This window comes from Neopsephotus bourkii, unplaced genomic scaffold (assembly GCF_033783945.1).
Source record: "Neopsephotus bourkii isolate Nb327-2 ecotype Australia unplaced genomic scaffold, CSIRO-AGI_Nbou_v1 NB_301, whole genome shotgun sequence".
NCBI classification, from domain to species: Eukaryota; Metazoa; Chordata; class Aves; order Psittaciformes; family Psittacidae; genus Neopsephotus; species Neopsephotus bourkii.
This window is the reverse complement of record NW_026900810.1, coordinates 263381-284941: the sequence shown is the minus strand read 5'-3', so window position 1 is coordinate 284941 and position 21561 is coordinate 263381. Positions and strand designations below refer to the sequence as shown.

Sequence of the window (21561 nt, the reverse complement as noted above, 5' to 3'; positions counted from 1 at the left end):
TGCTGAAACAGTGCAGCTTAGTAGCTAGGGAACATGTCTAAGAGCAAGTACCGGAACTTCCATCTTCTTTTCTGTGGATTGTCTTCCCCCAGTGTAAAAGACATAAATTGCTTCGGGAATGGAGCCCAAGTCATCCTTTGTTGTGTGGTGGAAAGATGTAAGGTGCCTACATGAGCTCTGTAATTTGAAGGTTTGGGTGCATTCCTTGATGGGTGAGCTTTAAATCTGCAGGACTAAGAGAGCCCAGGTTTCAATCTAAGTACCTCCTCTGACAGTCCTGGAATAAGGCTACAATGCTGCAGAACCTGGGTGATTTATTGTTGTAGATGAAAGAAGGGCACTGCAACTCTACGTTCTTGAATACTCTTCACCATTCTCAGGGACCTGAAAAAAAATACTATTTCTAGTTTTTAGAAGACTATTTTATACTTCCTTAAAAAAGGATAGTCTTGGCTGATGTACTCATAATGGAATAATAATGACAACTTGACATGGGCAAAAGCATTATATATAAGTCCGAAATGAGAAGTTGTCAAAAAGTATAATGGACAGCCAGCAGTGATGTAGCTGATGTAGAGACAAGACCATTAAGTATCTTAAAGTTTAAACTGGGCAGCCCCACTGTGAAACATGCTTGAAAGCCCCTAGTAGGTTGCTAAGGAGCCTTTGAAAGTACATGATGGTAAATTAAGAAAAAATGTTAATTTAAAGTACAATTTCTGAATAGTAACACAAGCAGACCCTCAGATACCACTCTCACCTCTAATACAACCATTAGTTCTTTCTTGTACTGCTGTTCTTTTGTTCTTGTCCCTGGTGAAATGTTACAGCACTGTTCACAGTGCCCAGCACTGTCACTTTTGTGACTGGGACCTGGACGAGGTGGCTGAAGCTGTCAGTTACCTCCTTGAAAAATGTACCAGGTAATTACTGAAGTCTGTGCCTGATTCTTGGTTTTCTAACCCATGTTGGATGGTGGCATTATTTTCCTTTTAACCCTTTTCACCTCTTTTTTAATGTAAGAAGACATGTAAGTCCACATTGTCTGATTTAGACAGTGATGCTTCAAGATGCACACTTACTTACGCTATGAATAGTGAGTGTGGATAACCACAGTTAAACTGTATACATTAATCCCTTGGAAGGGAGTGCTAGTGATGTGAAGAATCCGAGAAAATCAGGCCTTGCAACAAACCACTTAAATGTGAATTGAGGTGTTGTCCAACTTTAACCATATGTATATGAAAAATGTGTTTCTGCTCTGTCCTAAAAGTAGCATAAATGGTTTAAAGAAGAATTCAAAACAGATCTCAAAGTTCCAGCTGCTCTAGCAAGTAGTAAGAAGAATCTTCCTTTTCCTTCGTATTTGCAATTTATTTAAATTTTGATTCTTTTATAGGGCAAGACTTGGATTCTGGTGCCTGTTGGCAGTGGGACTGTCTGCAGGTTCATACTTGCACACCTGAAATAGAACGGTTCAGTTTCTTGGCTGGTATCAGTCTGAGCTGCTGATGAAACACTTCAACACAGCCCAAGGCAAGTCTTGTAAAGAGTTTATGGGATTGTTAAACAGCTTATATTAATGTTAGGACATTTGTATTCAGTCTGATCCCTTCTATCTGGAGTTAGAATAAGTCATCTAGAATAGAATGGGGTAGAAAAAGGAACTTTCAAAGGATCACCAATGAGGCTAAGTCACCATGTGAAGCAACTCCCTTCTATAAAGGGGAAGAAAAGGGAGCCTAGAGCAATGGTAATGTAGCTCTTGCAGTTACATTTCAAGTTGGGGGGAGTGAATCCAGGTCTTAATGTGCAAGTGACGTTTGCTGTCTGTCCTACAGCAGAAGTCCTTTAAATAACAATTGCACATTTAGACTGGCTTTGATCTCTTAAAGCAAGAAGGTGAATTTAAAGACAAGCTTTTGGTTTAATTATTCTTTTTTTCCCTGTTGTATCTCTAAAATTTAGAAGTGGAATTCTGCTCATAATTTATAGCTTCCCCTCCCCACAGTAATTATTTCAGAAAAGTTTACAGGACCAAACATCTAAGACTGTGGCTGCCTGTCACCTCTCTAAGTCCTAGGTATTTACAGATATTTGTCTCTGGAGTGTGTGGATCTGGTTTAAGTCTCTCGATTCATTTTGGTGAACTCTAGGCACAGCAGACATTGCAGTTAATTTAGCAAGTAACCATGTGGAGAAGTGTGGAAAGAGCTTGCATGCCACTTTTCCAATTACATCAGTTGGTCTAATATCAGCTATTCCCTCTCTTTCACGTCTCCTTAAAACATCACCATCACCAGGGCAAGACATGTGCCCAAAGTGACAGTCTCAGGATCTTTGACAGTTTGGCACAAGCCCTGTGTGATTCAGAAGGTCTGTTTTACAAATTAGGGCACAAGTGATGGCACTTAACCCCTTGTAGAAGGAGCTATTCATTGCTTCATGGTCTTTAAAATGCTGATGGGGCTCAGCCTGTTCTCTGAGCAGAAGCTGGAGTCTGGTAGTGGCGAGGAGGAGGCACCTTTTCTGACCTGCACAAACTGCTCCTGCAGGTCCAGGCTGCTGAGCCAGATGGTTAATGGCACCTAACAGAGAAGTTGGAGTTGATGGGTTACAGGGTGGTCGGGGTGCTGACCCCACTCCCTGGGCCATGTGTGGAATTGCCTAGCCCACCCTCGGACTTACTAGCCCGTTAGAAATTACTGTGCTGCATCTCTGCTGCATTCCATGCCATCATGCCCAGGCTTGAGCTGTGGCTTTGCTCTTTCAAAATGCAAATGCATACTGTTAGGGCAAAGCAGTTCTGAGTCTCCTCAGGCACTGGCTGAAGGAAAAGTTTTATATCTGACTCTTCTGGGCTGACATTTAGCTATGCAGGATATGGTCTTGCTCTCATTTCATGCTGCCTGCCTTCACCACAAATCCTCCTACACACTGTGCAACAAGTATTTACAAGGCTGCAGCTCTATGGTCTCGTCTTTCCACTCCTGACAAAGGGAGGTGAGCCCTTCTCCCAGACAGGATAGTTTCCATGTGACTAAAGACAGTTTTGGGAAGGGCTGGGGCATGCTGGGCTTTGATGATGTAAGGGGCTCCCTGCAATTTTCATTGAGATCTGGTTGGCTGTGAGCTGGCAGAAAGCCTTAGATACGCCTCCAACTTAGATGAGGTCATCCCTGCCTCTTTTGGGGGGAGCAGGGGGAGCTGCTTCAGAAAGTCTGTGGTGTCAGAAAGCTTAAGGTCAACATGTGAATTCCCCCACCACTGTAAATTTCTGGGTGCAGGAGCCCCCTTCTTTCCCCTCTCAACTGCACCCTTTCTCAGCATCACCACAGACTCTGCTTTCCCTTTAAAGAGAGAGGAGGAGCACAGGGAAGATGCATTTACCGCAGTGGATTTTGTAAATGACTCTCGCATTCAGGTCAGAGGGAAGTGTTTGCTGGCAAGGCACTGCAGAGCTGCCCGGACCTAACACGAGTGTAAAGTAGCTCCAGGACAGAAGAAGCTCCAGACCCTGCCGCTGCCTGAAGTGAAACTACTCGCACTGCCCAGTCTCTTCGTCCCTTCCCCGCCCTCCCACCGTATGCCATGCAGAGATGCGTCCAGCCAGTAGAGGACGGGTTAGGTTTCACCGGCTGTCAGTCAGCAGGGGTTGCCACGCTCGGGACGAGCTGATCCCGAAATAAGGACTGACCCTGGCTGAGAGCATAACGCGCACAGCTGAGGGTGCCCTGCCCCGGCCCCGCACCGTGCCTGGAAGCAGCACCTGCTCCGAATCTTCCTCCCTCCGGTTCCGGCGCCGGGTAATCCCGCGTTACCTCCTGCGGAGAACTGCCCACTAACTTCGGAGCCGACGCCGGGTCTGCCTGCACGGTTGCGGCAGGATGGGGGTTGCAGCATCCCCCTTCTGCCCCCGGGGCAGCCAGCCCCCTCCTCTTCCTCCTCCTACCGCAGAGCCCGGCGCTGGAGCCGCTGTGGCACAGCCTCTTCGCCATGTCCTGCCAGGGGCGGAGAGCCCTCCCAGGAGCGCCTGAGCGCGGACCGAGCCCCAGCACCGCGGACAGCTCCCGGCCACCGGCGCGACGAGCCCCAGCACCGCGGACAGCTCCCGGGGGGCCAGGGCGCGCTGCCGGCGGTAGGTCTGTCGATCAGTGCCCTGTTCCGGAGCTGCTCCGTGCCCTAGCGCACAGGTTCATTGCGACCACGCACCTCTCTCGCGGTGCCAGAACAGGGCTTATCTTTCAGCTCACAGTCTGTCTTCTGTGGATCGGGATTTACAAGTGTGGACGGTGCCTGATTACAGTGGTATGTGAGTCTACAGACCCTGAGGTGCACTAGAGAGTTAGAAAGAAACCTCGGATCTGTCGTGCTGTGGAGGGGTCAGAAAAACCCTGTACAACCAGCAAACCCAGCCCAAGCCTTCCAGCCTCCCTGCAACCAACTTCACCCCCTCAACCGCAAGAATTCCCTCCTTTCATCCTCCCTCCATGCTCCTTCCTTCAGAGACTGTAGGATGAGGCATTTCTTTCTATCTGGCTCAGGGTAAAAGCATACCCTGGGGGCAGCAACACACATCTGGCAGGGACTGAAAGGTTTTAATCCAGCCTCTACTTCAATCAACAATGGCAAATGAACCAGTGATTCTGAATGTTTATGACATGGTGAGTATGAAACAGTACTGATTTGGGGGTGGGGTGAGTGGGGTGAGTGCTGTGCAGAACAGTGGGGTCAGGTGAGAGTCTGTGCTTGGTGGCAGTTGTTGTATGAAGAGGAGCCAAGCACAGATCCCGGAGAGGCTGATCCCTCACTCTCCTTTTCCCCCAAACTCCTCATCCAAGCATATCATTTTCTGGCTGTCAGAGATAATGCTGGCCCAGGCTTTTTTTTTGAAACATTTAGCATATTAGGACAGACTACAGGTAAAACTGTGCCTGATTTTCTGCAGGATCTCTCAGGTGCAGCAGTGGGTGAGGGGAGGACTTTTTAATTTCCAGTGTCCCAGTTAAGGAGGAAGATTTGATCACCTCTCTGTTGGAGATAATTGTCCTTTAATTTCAAGTGAGCAAGGACTCCCAGGCTATGGGGAAGGGGTCAGGATATCATCCAGGGAGGAGAAAGAACTGTCGAATTGCAATAAGGACACCGTTTCTAGGCTAATCATCTGCATCAGTTCCTCATTAGGTATAAGATTGTCGTTAAGAATTTTCTCTGAAGGTTAATTGTAACAACAGGAGTAAGAAATTGTCTGAACTGGTAAAGTTTCAACACAGGGAGGGGCACAGGGATGTGCTGCTTGGCAATGTTTCCTGGAAAGTTCACAGTGTAGCAAGTGGCTTTCCTTGCCCTCCTCTTGCAAGGGGGGGATGTGAGTGGGAGTCACCTCTGCTAGCACATCAGATCAAAATCCTAGCCTTGGCATAAGCCCCCAGACAGAAGAAGGCTTGGCACAACATGTTTGCTTTCTGGTCCAACAGAAGCTTAGGAGAGGCATGTTCAAATGAAGAATGTTTTGATGATGGTGCACTTCCCCTCTCTTTTTTGGTTATAAACTAACAATTGAAAGAGTAGGTTTCAGATCTTCCAAATATTTAGTGAACTTTGCTGGGGAAAATATAACCTTATGAGGCCCAGGTGCTGACTGAGCTCTAAATATCTAGCTCCATACCTTTAAGATTATACATACATCTGCTTTTTTTGTTATCAGGCAGTGACAACATTCAACAAGAAGCCCACAGAATAGTGTGGGTTTCCCTGCTGGGGCAATTCACATAATAGACACCAAAAAGATTAGGAGTGGGTTGCTGTAAATGTCCAACACCTTCTTATTACAAAGATCAACTGATCTTTTTTTGACTAAAAAGTGGGCTGTTTTCTGAGGGAAGAGGGACTGGTAAGGGCTATTTAGGTAGGACTGTATCTGCATTGAAAGACAGTCTGAAAACTGCAACTACAGTGGCTTGAAACTGTCTCTCCCAGAGCTATTATTGGTAAAATTGAGTAAGTTGGTATAAAATCCTTCCCTAGAATTTGAGCCTGAGTGTTTAATGGTGAGCTGCTTGTCAGCCTGAACTGTGAAGTCTCCCAAGCTGTTTTTCAATCAACAGGTCTGGTAACTCAAGCAAGTGATAGCTAGTGCTTGGTAACAAGGGACAGGCATTGCAAATGCACACACAAGAGTTTCTCATTAATACTTTGAGGAAGATAAAGGGATTGTGTTGTCCTTTTGTTATGTCCACTGTTTTCCTTGCAATTTTTTTAGGTTTTTTTTCTGCAGCAGGTTGTGGTCTGAACTTTCCTTTCTCAGCCATTGTTGAGCTGTCCTGAATCAGTGAATGTTTTGCTATTGAGCTGAAGAGGTCCAAATACTGGATGGACATGATTGTTCCCCTTTTTCATGTGATTGACACCAAAGATGAAGCCAAAGTAATTATAGGAGAAGGGACTTGCTGTTCATGGTTACTCTGTTCAGAGATGGACACCCAGAATCAGTGAACTGAGATGAGGTCACCAGTTTAATTCAGACTGAGTAATTTTTGCTGCTTTGCAAGCCGTGAAAACCTAGTGTGTGGGTACTAACTCTATGGGTTAACTGCTCAGTACATAGAAACCATTATATTTTCATATAGCATCTGTTTGACTACCACTGAGTCACCTCTAGCTCAAGTCTTACATTATGTTTATTGAGGCTACATGCTTTTCCATTGCTGCTATGATTTTTAACACCACAGAGTTTGGAATGTAGCCATGCAAAATCTGCACTTTGCTATACTGTGGTGGGGAATTGCGGGGGAACTGGGAAATGAGCACATTTGCTTGAATGACTGTTGGAAAACTAGCCTCAAAGGGGGGGGGGGGTGCAGAAAGACAGCTGGGGATAACAATGAACTGGATATAAAGCTCTCCTTTTCTGACAAGGAACATGACCCCTTTATGGCATCTAGAAGCACTTGCACTGCAGGAAAACTTACCCCTAGGGCAGAAGTTCAATTACGGGCTTTGTGCAGCTATGAAATACCTACTCTGTGTAGTCTTGTGTATTCAAAGATTATAGCCATTTATCCTTTTACCCAGTGGATATGTACCAGGCTTCTTTAGGAAAAAAGTGCTCCTGTTAATGAGGTGGTTTTCACAAATAGCTGAAGCAGATAGATCAGTTTGTACACTTAGTTTCTTTAGTATAAAACAATTCAGTGAAAATCACAAGACATTCAGAATATCATTGTCAAAAGCAATTTCCCTCACCCCCAGGTTGCAGGGTAATTATATCTTGTTTTATCTGTTACTAAAGAGCTTGTACACACATGAACACTTGCAGAAGAGACAGGGCAGGAGAACTTTGCTGCTCAATCAGGATATTTTAAAGAGTGAGTATGCAGGATACCGCACTCAGATTTAAGGTGTGTGAACAAAGAATAATAATATGGATCAGGATTTGATTATAGATGAGCCTCTTTCCTAATCTGAATCCAGCTCTCACATGGACTTACTCTAAGACAAGAGTTGTTTGGAGACCTGCATGAACTAACTGGGTCTATAAAATCTATGGCAGAGTTTGCTCTGATCAGTCAGTTATCACTTTGCCTTCAGAGGGATAAATCAAATTCTCCGTCATAACTTACAGCTCTATTCCCTCCAGTCTGCCTTAAAAGGCTATTTATCATGGATCAGATCATACTTTAGGTCACAGGGCTGACTTCTTTCAGCCAGGATATCATCCTGTTTCTTCATTGCTTTAATTCCTTGTGGCTTACTTTGGAATAGTTGACTTAATCACTGTGCATTAATAAATGTTGCCTACTTAAATCAGATAAAAGAGTAACTGCAATTATTGCCTAGGTTTAAATCTTTAACAAGCAAGCTAAACACATTCCACTAAAAATAGTTCGCTTGGCGGAGGTTCAAGCTGGGGGCTCTCAAAATATTTTCAGCTTATTGCATAGCACATTTATGCTATCAAATTAAAAGCAAAGATATTCATATCACTGCTGTCCCTCTTCTGTTACAGATATGGTTGTCCTGAATTTCCACTGTCTTTGCAACTGATAGCATTCAAAACCGTCATTTTGATCTACTGGTATTTTGCTTACTCTTTATGCTGGGGAAAATGAGCCCCTGAGATGTGCTGCAAAGAAGAATGAGAGCCCTGGTCAGCAGGGACAGGGTGCAGTGTTACAGGGTCTGTTTGGATGAGGGGGGTGAGTCTCTTTCTTGTCCTTGTCCCACTGTTATTTCGTTGATTCCACTGATATTTATTGTCATCCTCTCTGAAGTGAATGACAGGGAAACAAGATTCAGGTCACCATAGATGTACCAACTCTGAGGTTTTTCCCTGTGACTTCTAACTTCAGAGAGGTAGCCAAAATATAATTATTCATAATGGTCCTTCCATATTCTTTCAGTTCTTTATATAATTTATATAATTTGCCAGCTAAACGGCTGAAGGCCATTGGCTGGTGGCAAAGAACGTCCCTGTAGGTGTCTGACTGGGGTCTCTCTTGCTTTACTATCAGCGGGTGGGTCATCGTGTCATCAATTTGATTTTTCCATCACACCAGTAAGTGGATCATCCAAGTGGCCCTGACAGAGAAACAAACACAGTAGCATTCTTGTCTCCACAGTAGTGATAAAGGCCCATTTTGTGATCTTAGGGCAAGCAGCCTGTGTTGAAGTAGGGGTGGTACATTGGGCTGAGGATGCAAAAGTTTATAGACATGCACAGCATGCATGTAGTTTCTAAGAGTTCCTGGACATGAATCTCACTCCTGCTTTTCATTGATGCAGTGGAACAGAGCATCCTGGGAGGCTGCATGTGCACAGGAGGCAGCATTTCTGGGAAGGTAGAGAAGGAAGAAGGTGGTGTTACAAATCATAACAGTTTGTAATGACTTTTCTCTGTGGTTTCAGTTGTACCACCAAGAAACAGTGACCATGCTCTGTGTGGCCAATCAGCTTGTGGTTTCCCAGCATAAACTGATCACAGATGACCACAGCCTGAGAGTGGCTTAGGTAGGGAGAGTTCTGGTGAGGCTGTTTCCACCTGGCTTTACAAATGTCTGTCATCTTACAGTTGCTTCTACATAGAGCTGGGTTCAGGGAGTGAAGGCTGGCAGGAGGTTACTGGGTCAAGATGAGCTACATGAAAAGTTCTGGTATGGGAACCTGTATGTGTGATTCTGCAGGGATGGGGTTAAAATTGGGTTTTGTTTATGTGCTCTGAGAAAAGGCTTGTGAGAGTCCCTGCATGAAGAGGACATGTCAGCTATCTGTGAGGAAAGGGAGAAAGGTCTGTATGGACATAGAATAAATGCATAAAACTTTAGTGCCTTAAGCCAAATTCTGTGATGCAAAATTGTATTGCAGAGGTGGGATCTGCCTTTCCTTTTGCACTTTTCAGCTATGTTATTTTCAGTATTTTACTGAAATCCATTGCTCCCATATGATTTGGAGGTGATGACCTCTTTGTGCCCTTGAAAACCAGCAGATTTACCATCCTATCATCCCTTGTTGGCTTCCTAGGCAAATGGAAAAGAGAGAGACATGGCCACTATAATTAAATGCTTTGGGACTGAAGGAATAGAGATGCTTTGTACCTCTACCTTGAGCAAAAAAGGGACTTTTGAGTCTGTTTTAGAAAAAGCAATGGGATTGCAAGAAAAGCACTTATTCCGTGGCATGTTTGTTTTAAGCCATGACTAAATCATGGAACATTTTATTCTCTCTCTTCAGGAAAGAATAAGTCTACTTACTCAGAAAAATGTCAACATGTTCTTGATTACTGTTAGGAGAGGTCTCAGCTCCCATTTGACTTAGAAGAGTGAGAAATGCTATTGGAGGTGTCATCTCATCTCTGCACTACTCATTACTTGTTTGTGAGTTGCTATGTGTGGAGATGTGCAGCATCACCTGACTCTACTTGAAGGAAGCCACATGGAAAGCAAGGGGACTTTTTCATCAAGTAGGTTGATAGCTGTGGAGTTCCTTGCTGCAATGAGCTCTAAGTCAATAGAGCAACTTGTGGCCTTGAAAAATCAAGTGATAGTCACTAGGATCTCTTCTTTCTTTTTCATCCTTCATATATTGGCCAAACAGAATTTATTTAACAAAAGAAGAGCAAAATGTGAAATACTGCATTTGGGATTTTTTAATGAAACTCTGGCAACTCCCAATATATATTATATCATTATATATATATATTATATTTCAGAACAACTTTATATATAAATATATATAACAGCTTTATAATATATAAGGTTGTTCTGAAACAAAATCATCACTTTTAAAAACACATTAAATGAGACGTTTTGACTATTCCTTAAAGTATCTGCCAATCATCTCTGGCCATAACTGCCAAATCTGAATCACTTCAGTTCTCTGCATCACAATGTTCACTCAAAAGTTTGCTATGTTCTTGGAAGGGCTCAGTAGGTGTATCACATTCTTACTTACTCTGTGGCCACTCTCAAAGCTCATAAGAGTTCCTTCTTCCATGAATAAGCTGTGCCTAAGGAAGATCTGGGGTGTTTTATCTTCTTCACTGGCTTGTTATTGAGGGTAAGATCAAAGGTAAACCCTTAAATTCCTGACAGAAAAAGATATTTGCCTTATTTATCACTGGCTCTTTATTTTTCCAGTGCCATATTCATTCTGCTGTCTTCAAACCATATGAAGTACAGCGTAATGGATAACAAAACAGAATGGTTAGATAGCAGATGCCTGGTGTCTGGTGATGGGTTCCCCACAGTACTATAACATGTCCTACATAAATGCAGAATTGTTTTTGTCTCTATGAGTAGCTGAACATAGTGCTAGTCACAGACAGCAGTGTGAGGGATCAGGCAGACCTCAGATGCTTGTTTTCTGTGCCTTCCTAGAGCTTTTAGTTGTCCTTCTTTACCATTTTTAATTGTTTTGTTGGTTTTTTGTTTGCTTCTGTTTGGGTTTGTTGTATGTGTGCATGTGTATGTTTTTTGTTCAGGTGCTTCATTTTGGGGTTTTTTGGTAGGACTGAGTTTAGAGTATTAAATTACGCTTATGCTGCATAGTAGGTCTGGGGTTCATAATCACTGAGGTAAAGTGATGGTCTTACTGCAACACCTGTAACTGTAGTGTGATACCATGCTACTTGTTATTATGGGTCCAAAAACTCTCTTGGAAGACTCTTCCCTAGAGGCCAGAGAGACTAGATAGCCCATTGCTGTGAATAAGACAGGAGGCAGAGAAAGCTGCTCTTACTGGATGTCAGCAGAGTCCTGAGCCCAACATGTGAGAGGGCTATCCAGACTGCTTTGCTCTTCTTGAATGCAACATTTTCCAGTGCAAACGCTCTTGACTTTAAAAAATTAACACCTTTAAAAAAATAATACTATTTTATGGGAAATCTGATAGCAGTATGTTAAAGTTTTCAAATAAATCAGGCTGAGCAGCCTGGCAGTGTGTGCAGCTGAGGAAAACTAAGCTTTACTTCTGCTTCTGTTTTCCTCCTAGGCTGCATCAATTTAGTTTGAGTGACCTGACCTCAGGCAGGCCAGTCATGGAGTGGGGCTATTGCCTTGCCCTGCTTGAGCTCAGAAGCAGAGAGGAAAGGAAAACAGTTTGGTGATGCAAAGCACTGTGATGCAGTCAATGCCTGATTCAAGCTTGAGAAAATGATGGAAAGCAATTAGACATCCTTTCTTTCTTGTATCTTTGGAGAGACGAAATCAACTGGAGGAAGAAAAGATTAAAAAATGATTACACTGAGTTGCAGCTGAACCTGTTCCTTCAAGAAGAAGGAATTGAAATGTGGCATCTGGTCTAAACCACTTAAGGAGCTAAAGAGTAAGTGGCATGGCCTTGGTTAATACATCCAGTGATGAAGCGTGCCCATTTATGCATAATAAATGGATTTTTGTTGTCTTAGCAACAGCCTGGAGATGTATTATCCATTAGGGGAACAGCCTGTTTTGACATTGTCAGGGTGACGAGCTGGCTACCTGTCCATGTTACTGCTGATCTTCTCCAGTACAGCAGTTCTTTAGCTGACTACTCTATCCTTATGCATGAGATGTTTTAAGAGCTTGATGGCAGCTATGGCAGTCATCCCACCAGCAAGCTTATCGATCCAGTGCTCTGTTGCCCAGTGGACTGACTTGAACTGATTCATCCAGGGCAACATGGAGTTCTCACTTATGCTAGTCATGCATGAGCTAGAAAAACTGCTCCACAACATGCTCTCCTTTACATCAGCAAGTATAAGAAACTGTTATGAGTGAGGAGAACCTAGGAAAGCTAACACAATGTAAAAAATGTGGGAATCTCTGCTTCTGGAGAAAAGCTTCACAGGTCCTGTTGTGAAGTGCTCTTAGGTTGATTCCTGCATGTAAGAATTTGATTTACTGTCTTTACACATTTCAAAGCAGCTTGAGCTCTTGTGGAGTCAGGAGTATTATGGGCAGGATTTTGAGTGTAAGACCAGTGGCTTAAGGTAAGGTCAGCTCTAACCTAGAGATACAGAAAACTTTTACTGCTACTGGAAGCTGTCCTTTAACCCCATCTGCAGGTGAAGTCACAGTCCACTGTCCTGTCTCTGACCAGCTCCAGGAGCTCTCATTCTTCTTATAACCATATGGAAACAAATATTCTCTGGTGCTTTTTGGGGTTTCCCCAAACAGCAAGGCAGACTCCTTTTAGAACAGGGCATTTCTGTCAGCAAGATTAAGTCTCTGGCTCATTAGGCTGTCAAGATTCCTAATGTCACTTGGCTGTTCTTTGAGACAAACAAACCAACCCCAAAACCAAACAAAACCTTCTTCAAACTGATGGAAGCTGATGTACTGGAGGTTGTCACCCTCCTACCAAATAACTTTACATTGGCAGCAGTAAATCAGACCCTTCTGCCTTTTGTATCTTATCTCTTGTTTATAGGTTGAACTGCTCTGGTGTCACGGCTCAGCTGGTCATCCAGCTTCCTACTGAGGCAGCCCAGAGGGACCAGTTACACAAGTGATGGGAGTTTCTGCTGTGGAGGGCTGAGCATTAGTGTAGAGCTACTAAGTTAGAACAGCTGTCAGATCCATTTCTAAGTGTGGTGAATGGCAGGTATATATAGTTGTGCATTACTGCAATGAACTGAATTTAAATGGGTGTCCTAGGGCCAAAAGCTATGTTAGTGACCTGAGCTGCCCTTATTCTAATTCTCTATTTGTTTCAGTCTGTCTTGTTCATGTGATAATGCCAAGACGACCTAGCTGAAGCCGGGGAGGAAGACAGATCAATCAATACATAAAATCTATACTTGTGTTAGGGGAGAAAAGAGGCAAAATTCACAAAATTCACAAAGAAGCAAAAGATTCTTTCTCTAGCAAATGGGCTCATACTGTTAGGAAAGAAAACAGTGTTTGATACTGTTCTAGATAAACACTGGATATTATTGAGTATGCAAGATCTAAAGTAGATACCTCCTTACTTCAGAGCTTTACCTAATCAGCATGTGAATCTGTGAGACTTCTCCTCTCAGAGCAAAATATAAGCTATATCCTAAAAGTGAAAAATTATTTTAATTGGTAACTTAGTTTTTCAGCAATGAATCTTAAGGTGGCTGGAAAAGCAGTGACAAGGGAAGAAGAAATGCTGTGAATTATAAATGATATCTGATACGTAGGAATGCTTACCTACAAAAGCAAGTGTCAAATGCTAGAAATGCTGAAAGCATTTCAGCCTGTTTAATAAGTGCCTTCGTCATGTGGGTCAACATGAGTCGAATGCCATGTGACTAGTGATAGATCCCCATCTCTGGGAGATGGAGGACCTGGCACAGTGTAAGCTCTGTTGATAACATGGTTTGCTGAACCTTCAACCACGGATCTAGTACTGTGCTTTCCATGCAGTCTTATTTAAACCCACAAGGAACTGTCAACCTCTTTACTGTTCTCTTCTGCTAGTGATTGATTTATACCAGATACTGACGCAAGAAAAAAAGCTTCCTAGGTGCTGATTGCTGCCTCAGGGTTTAGAGTGTATGAGGAGCCCAATGTTGCCTTCTAGAGTGAATTATAGGCTTTGCCATAAGTTAGCTTTCCCATGGTACATGATGTTCTTGGCTCATCTGTTTCTCTTGTTCTGTTTGGGACTACTTGGAGCAGTTAACTGTATAGTTGCCCTGCATTTGTCATTTCTCCCAGCTCTGGATTAGCTTGGTGAATGTGAGAAGTGACGACCAAGAGGTTATGAATAGGTTATCTCTGTCATTAACCTGCACTCTTGGGTAGAAGTTGGGCAAGAGCCACAACAGCCTGCTTCTAGTTACATAAAACACCAAGGTTGTCAGTATTTCCAAGCGCTTTCTTAGCAAATCACTTATCTAGGAAATGCAAGGCTCCATTCAACTGCCTAACTGTTCACAGACATAAAGGGCCATTTTAGGATATCCATCTGACCTCTGGCTTCCTCTCAGGAAAGGTCCAGATCTCTTTCTTTATGAGTCCTGTTTCATAGCTATCCACTTTGTAGAGACATCTTGAATATTTTAGGGTATTTCAGATGGCATGACATGCCCAGAGGTTCTGACATGAGCACTACTTATGTGCTGGAAGAGGATCAGTAGTGGTTCTGCATTTGACTTCTACCATCCTGCCATCTAGTATGCTGATCCATCTGGAGTGACAGAGACCTGGTTAAAATCCCTGAGGGACTCAAGCACAACTGCCCTTCATGCAAGTCTGCCATAGAAGTAGACAGCAGAAAACTCTGGATTTGGTTGTTCTGGGCCTCTTGTTTCAAGTCATTTAGGTTTTGCCTGAAATACTCATTTATCAGGAGAGTGGCTGTTTCCAGTGGATCCTAACTGTTCCAGAAGGGTGTCCAGGCTGGAGCTAGGCTATAGTGTTACTCATACTTGTTTTCTGGCCCACTGAACACATATTTTATATGAAAGGAATCTATTCTTTATTTTGTATGAAACAAAACTGCTTCACCATGGAGTGATAAGTCCTGACTCCAGATACACTGTGAGACGGTGACCTGTGAGACGGACCTGCTTCCCTTTGAGGCAAGTAGAGAACCAAGCCCCCTTTGGCAGGCTGAGGTGGTTAGAAAGTTGGTCTATACCCTCCTGCACAAGTGTCTGGACTCTTAGTTATGAGGTACAAGCAGAAAGCACTTGCTGCTACTCCTGGTAAGTAGAAGCCAACCTTGCTCTTCCCTCTTATTGGTTTGTTTCCATTCAGGGTATTTTTAGCCAGATGCCAGGTTTTGTTGCCCTGAGTGGATTTTTATCTTTTCTGCTCTTTCCCCCTTAACTGGCTACCTAACCTGGAGAGTGCATGTGCAGCCTTTTCTTCTGAGTCTGTCTCAGCACTAAGGATACACAGTAGTACATCTTTAGAGTATCCCTGTGATGGAGACATTGTGGAAAGGTGGAAAGGCAGTGCTTGGAGGCTTCCACGTCTGCGGAGGCCAGAGCTAAAAATGCATGTCCTGAGCTGAAACCCACCCACCATCTGTCTCCAGTTCTAACATTCATTGTTCTTGATTGCACTGCCATTTGCTGTGCCCTTGTTCACTCTAATTTTTTATGGCTGTTTGTTATCCAAGACAGCTGGCTATCTTCAATTTGGCAGCTCTTTGGGATGTGGAATAGACCTATTTTCTGCTGTTGCAGCACTATGCCTTGTTCTGTGCTCACTACCGAGAGACTATTGAAGGCATTGAGGAATGGGTTGTATGGAACTGAAACAGAACAGATTAATTCCAGTGTAAGCCAGAAATAAACAAGGGCAAAGTAAATGGGCCCATTTCAAACTCAGGTGTTCTTGGAACCAGAAGAAAGGAAGTACTACAAATCCTTTTTTGCTTTTTTCCCCCTATGTGTCTCATATTCTAAGCAAAAGAGCTGTGGCTTCTGCTGAGCAAAGGCCTCTGGAAGGATAAATTAATGCAAACCACACAAATCCATGAACATTTCAGTTGTTTTTATTGTCTGGGTCAAATTCTGTCTCTCCCTTTGGGCAGAGTGCTGTTGGCAGGAGATGCTCTGCATCATGGTAGCCAGAGGCCTTAGCAAAGCCACGCAAACAGGCAGGACACCACTGGGTGTGAAAGAGGAGACAGAAAGGGATTCCTCCAAACCTCCTGTTAATTGGGTTGGTCATACATCCCCCTGACTGCAGAGAATACTCTTCTGTCACTTGTATTGAGGCAGAATAATGGAACACTTCATCTGAGAGCTGAATTGGGACGTAAGGGAAAAGGGGGATAAGGAAGGAGAGACTCCTTATACTTGTCTTTTTCAGTCTTCAATCCAACAGGATTAACCACAATATGAACATTTCCAACATTCTTTAAAACACTCACTACTTCTAAGAGAAAGGCAAGGAAACAGGAAGAGCTAGCTGGAGTAAAAGTGACATTATATCTTCCAAACCCATCTCAGCAGTAACGTTATGCTAGGAAGCTCACATATTCATCTGTGTTTTTTTAAGTGCTGTTTGTATCATGGCATGTTATTGAAATGCTGCAAGGATTCCTTTTGTAATGTGTAATTACTCTGAGATAGGCAGTTCAGTGCCTACTGCAGCTGCTGTTTTGGATAATCTTGATACAGTTAAAGCTGTGGCTGGATTAAACAAATTTATGCAGATGCAGATTTTAAAGTTAAAGAACAACGTAATACTCTCTAACACACCAGGTGCTAAAAAATCCTGTACTTGGTACCTCTGAACTTGAATTCTACTTCTCGTACCCACAGGACTTTGAAGCATGCTTCCAGCTGTCTATTACCTCTCATGAGGTCTCTGAGGTGTCTCATTAAAGCTGATGTTAAAGCGTATTAAATACCTGAACGTAGACTCTAATGATGCATCTCATTTAGGTGAGCTGTCACTAGGAATTGGCAGGGATCATTCCTGCTCTGGTCCCCTGGTGGCTAGGATAACAAAAGCCACCTGGAGAAATGCAGGATAATACCTCCTCCTTCTGTGTTGGGAGACAAAAGGCAAAGCGTCTAGAAAAGGCTGCTGACTTCCAGGGGCACTCCAACCTTGTCACCTTCTCTTCCTACCAGCTCTTTTCTCTGCATCCTGCAAAGTGCAGCCTCAGCTCCCAGAGCTTGCATAGACTCCACTTGAAGTACTGTGTGCAGTTCTGGTGTCCTCTTGCCCATTATGAGCACCTACTAGGAAAAATGTGTAAGCATTCTGTTCCCTTGAAAGATACCGGGGGGGTTCTTAAATCCTGGGGGGCACAACCAATTTTCTGCGACTGTAGGCTGGCTGGCTGGCTGGCTGTTGTGCCTCTCTTTGGGATGCTGCTGCTCTGGAAACAGAGAGGTGTGAGCTTGTGTGGGGCACTAGGACTTGCCTGTTCTCTCTGTTTAGCTTGTATGAGAGAGAGACTGAGATCAGAGAGTAAGCATGAAAAAAGAAGAAAACCGCTCAGCTTCTATTAAGGCACTTTTACCATTGGGAGTATTCCTATGCGGACCTGACCCCTGGCACCTTCTAGCTGGGACTATTCTAGTGGAAATGGAATGGCACTGGCACTTTAGTTCTGGGTTAGTTTTGATAACATACATTGAGGCAGATCTGAAAACAAACCAAAATCCTGGCTATTTTCCACTTATCTGTAGAGCAGTTTTTACGAGGAATAAATTTGTGTCCTTCTGCCTATCTGCAGAAGCAGCATTGTAGGTAATGTAATGCTCTCAGGATCACCCAGATAAAAAATACGTACTGAGTCTCTCTTAGCAGTGTGGCACAAGATACCTTCACTAAACTATCTCGTGAAGCCTGCAGCTGGCACTTGTCACAGTGGTGGCTGTCTAACCACTGATAGCCTCTGTGCCCTTTGTAAAAGTTCCCTGGATTTCCCAAAGGCTCTCTCCAGTATGAACATATTTCTAATAAGCTGCTGAAGCTGACAACTGGAGGCAATTTTACTTTCTTGCCACCCTTTAAAATCCTACTGTGGGAAGTCTTAGGTGATGCAGGTAAGTGAACCCATTAAAACAGGACATGTGACTTAAACTGCTCTTTTGGGTTCCCATGACATGATTAGGTCCTCAGGTACTTTTGTGTTCTCCTCCACCCTTCCAGAAATGATCTGTCAGGATGCTTTTTTGTTTCAGTCAGTTGATGATAGAACCTCACTAATTAGCACAGCTAGGGTCAAGCTCACTTTCATTTTGTTCTCTACTAAGACTGCATGGTTGTAGGAGACCAACTCTTGTTTACACGTAATAATAGAAGGAGATGTTTTTTTCCTCCTTTCTGTTCAAACATAACATTGTGTTCAATGATACCACAATGTTTTGTGAAAAGTCCAAGTGCTTTGAACATGAGGGAATCAAAAAGCTCCAAACAGCCTGTGTAATGCTGCCAACAAAGCATGTCCTTGGACCCTAGCCGAGAACAACTAAACCTTCATTTTGAGTAAAGCTCTGGATGTTGAGAAAGAGAAATACCAAAGCTTTAGTCCTTGTTCCCATGTCAGTCGTACTTCTAGCAAGTCATTTCAATCTCTTTGCCTGGAGATGTCTCACTTGTGAGGAGGGAAAGAGTGCTCTTGTTGGAGTGAGGGGAGATGTTTGTGGGATATTTGGGAGGTTAAAATGCTGACTGCCTTTTGGCATCTGTGATAAAACTGCCTGGATTGGTGTGAGTCCCATAGAAATGGGAGGCAGCAGCAGGGTTCCTGGGTGGTAGGCTGAGGGGCAGCACCTGCCTGATTGTGCCCAGGTATGTGTCCTCTTGCAACCTCACTCTTGCTGCCTCGGTGGCTGCCCCTGGACCTTCCATCCATCAGGAGGTGGTGGTCTCCCTCCTTTCCCCACCATAGCCTGCCTGGGGAGGTTCTGCAAGCAGTCAGCTCCCACACCTGCTTCTGGCCTTGGCTTTTACTGCCCTTTGACCGCATATAGCAGAAGTATTCAGAGGCAGCTGCTATTTCTGTCATTGGCACTCAGACTTCCTAGGAGAAAACTCCTGGCTTTGTGACAGCTGAAATCTGATTCAGAGGAAGCTTTTTACTTCAGCATGCATAACAACCGGGGGAGACTGAAGTAAGGGGGAAGGAAAGACAGCACTCAACTCGCTATTCATTTAATTCTGTCAGGAGAGCCCAAGCAACTCGAGATGATGGAATGCAAATTGCAGACACTCATGTTGCATCATGGTGGATATTGTTCAAGGGACTGAGGATGAAGAAATAGGGTAAGAAAACAATGCAGCACAAGGGCTGTGTGACATGCTTCTTGCCAGGATATATTAGCTACCACTGAGCAGCTCTCTGCTTTGGAGCCTGCTGATGGTATTTGCCAGTTTAAAGTCAATGTGAGTATCTCCATGTTGTGATGCCATTGCAGGCGCTGGAACAAGAGGGTACCCAAGACATCCACTTAGCCTTCCCCTCTCCAGCACATCATCCTGTCTCAGCCTTCTTTAGGATACTTCCCAGTATTTCTCTGGAGAAGGAAAAGGCTGTTATTCCCACTCTGCAGCTAAGGTGCTGGCATGCAGAGAGACTGACTTGTCCGATTCTAGGACTTGAGGAAAAGGAACGAAGATGCACCAGGGGAAGTTCATATTAAACATTAGGAAAAATTTCTTCACTGAGAGGGTGGTTGGTCACTGGATCAGGCTCCCCAGGGAAGTGGTAATGGCACTAAGTCTGTCAGAGTTCAGGTCATTATGGTTTAGTTTTAGGTAGTCCTTTCAGGAGCATGGAGTTAGACTTGATAATCCTTATGGGTTCCTTCCAAGGTGATATATTCTGTGACTAGGTACCTTGTTGCTACCCTGTCTCTTGGGTTTTTCCATGGAGTTAAGTTTGTGAGACTCTTCTTCCTCTTCTCCAGCTCTGGGTGCTGAAAATGCTCTGATAGCTTTCCAAGGACTTTGATAGATATTTCAAAGTAAAGCTTTTATTGAGGTTCCCAGTTTACCTGTGATGCCCTATGATGGAGTTCAGATAACTTCCAGCCCTGGAGGGAACTGTGGGTCAGAAGCACTCTTCCAGCACTCAGTCTTTTTAAAATGAAAGTGCAGGCTTTCTGTTACTATCATGATTTCCAATTTGAAAGAAAACTCCTAGGATTTCATGTAGTACTGTGATACCAACAGGATCAGAGATGGTTTTTCCCAAACCAATTCATTTACAGAGCAGCTCTGGTAATATAATTCAAGAGGGTTTCTGGAAAGATGTCACTTAGTCAACAGGGGTAAATGAGCCAAACATGAAAGATTAATGCCACACTTGTTTACCATGACCATGTACAAGTCTTGGACTGAGACAGGAAGAGGTAAGGAGAAACAGTCATTCCTAGTTCTGCCTCAACAATAGGATTGCACTCACATTAATCTGCCAAAATATATTCTTCACTTTAGAAATAAAAACTATTGCTGTGGAGCAGCCTGAAGTCTTTGTGCTGGTCAGTTTGTACAGGTTATAATTTAATTTGATGGCAAGCTGATTTGAATATATTTTTGTGTTTCCCTTGGGACTTGTCAAAATACAGTGGTACCTAGGATTCTGGAGGGATAGCAACACAGTTATTTTACACACTAGGGTTACAGGAGGTGATGTGGTTAAACACTGCCCTCACGTATGTGCTCTGGGGACAGCTTGACAGACTGCAGGCTTTTGGGAAAAAATAGTCTAGCAAAGGAGGGGAGAAAAAGCATCTGTCAGTAAATAGATGGATAAAGATTCTCTGTGCTGCTTTTAAGAAGCAACAATCATCTTTATAACATTGACAGGTGGCAATGGGGCAGAAGGGGAGGAAGAGATTCAGAGAATTGTGTGGGTGGTGACGAAATTAATCCTAATGAATTGGAAGAGCAAATCCACAGTGGGCAGAAATCCAAAGGTTTCTGCCCTGTTGGATATGGATAAATGCAAGAGAATCCCTTTTGCACGCAAGAGCTAATTGTGCAATTACAGTGTAATATCAAAACCTATGCTTAAACTTTATCTTGACTATAAAAGCGGAGGCAGATTCTCTTCCAGTGGTTCCAGAGTCTTTCAGATGGGTGTTTGAAATAGCTCCCCACTTTATATTTCCCGCTCTTCTGTGCTTGTGGCCACTGTGGGAGACAGAGCAGCATGAGCATATATGACATTTCCTTCTAACACTTTCACAGTTTCCAAACATTTTCAGCTTTGGGGCTTCTCTGAGCTGTCTCCCTACTAATCCTCAGTTACTCTTCCTTCCATTCAGATCTCCTGAACAAAAGTGATGACATCCCTTGCCAGGGAGTTTGCAGGTCTACTATCTAGTGGAGAAAAGCAAGGTCTCTTACCTTTTTAATATGACTTCCTTTTGATAGGTTTTATACATAACAAAATAGTCAATTCCTATCTACTTTTTTGATGCCACCTGCAGAACCCCACCATATCTCTTTGTCTCATGACTAGTTACATCCTGAAAGATGTTTTCTGAAGAATGTAATAAAAATCATTCTTAAATTAGCCATATCAATATCAGTGCCTCCTCCACAGAACACCAAGAGGTGGGTGTCACAGCATCACCCCTCACAGAAGTCATGTTGATCCTTGTTGACTCATGTTGATCATGTTGACCCAAAG

General features: G+C 43.6%; 1 protein-coding gene across 1 annotated transcript in view; it reads left to right on the top strand.

Annotated features, from left to right (window-relative positions):
• Nucleotides 1–375: 375 nt before the first annotated feature.
• LOC133208888 (deubiquitinase DESI2-like) overlaps nucleotides 376–21561 on the top strand; it is a 57853-nt gene continuing 36667 nt past the window's right edge. The window contains exon 1 of the mRNA XM_061347120.1: nucleotides 376–4664. Within this exon, the coding sequence (XP_061203104.1) occupies nucleotides 4626–4664 (39 nt within the window). The 5' untranslated portion in view covers nucleotides 376–4625. The remainder of the gene's footprint in view (nucleotides 4665–21561) is intronic.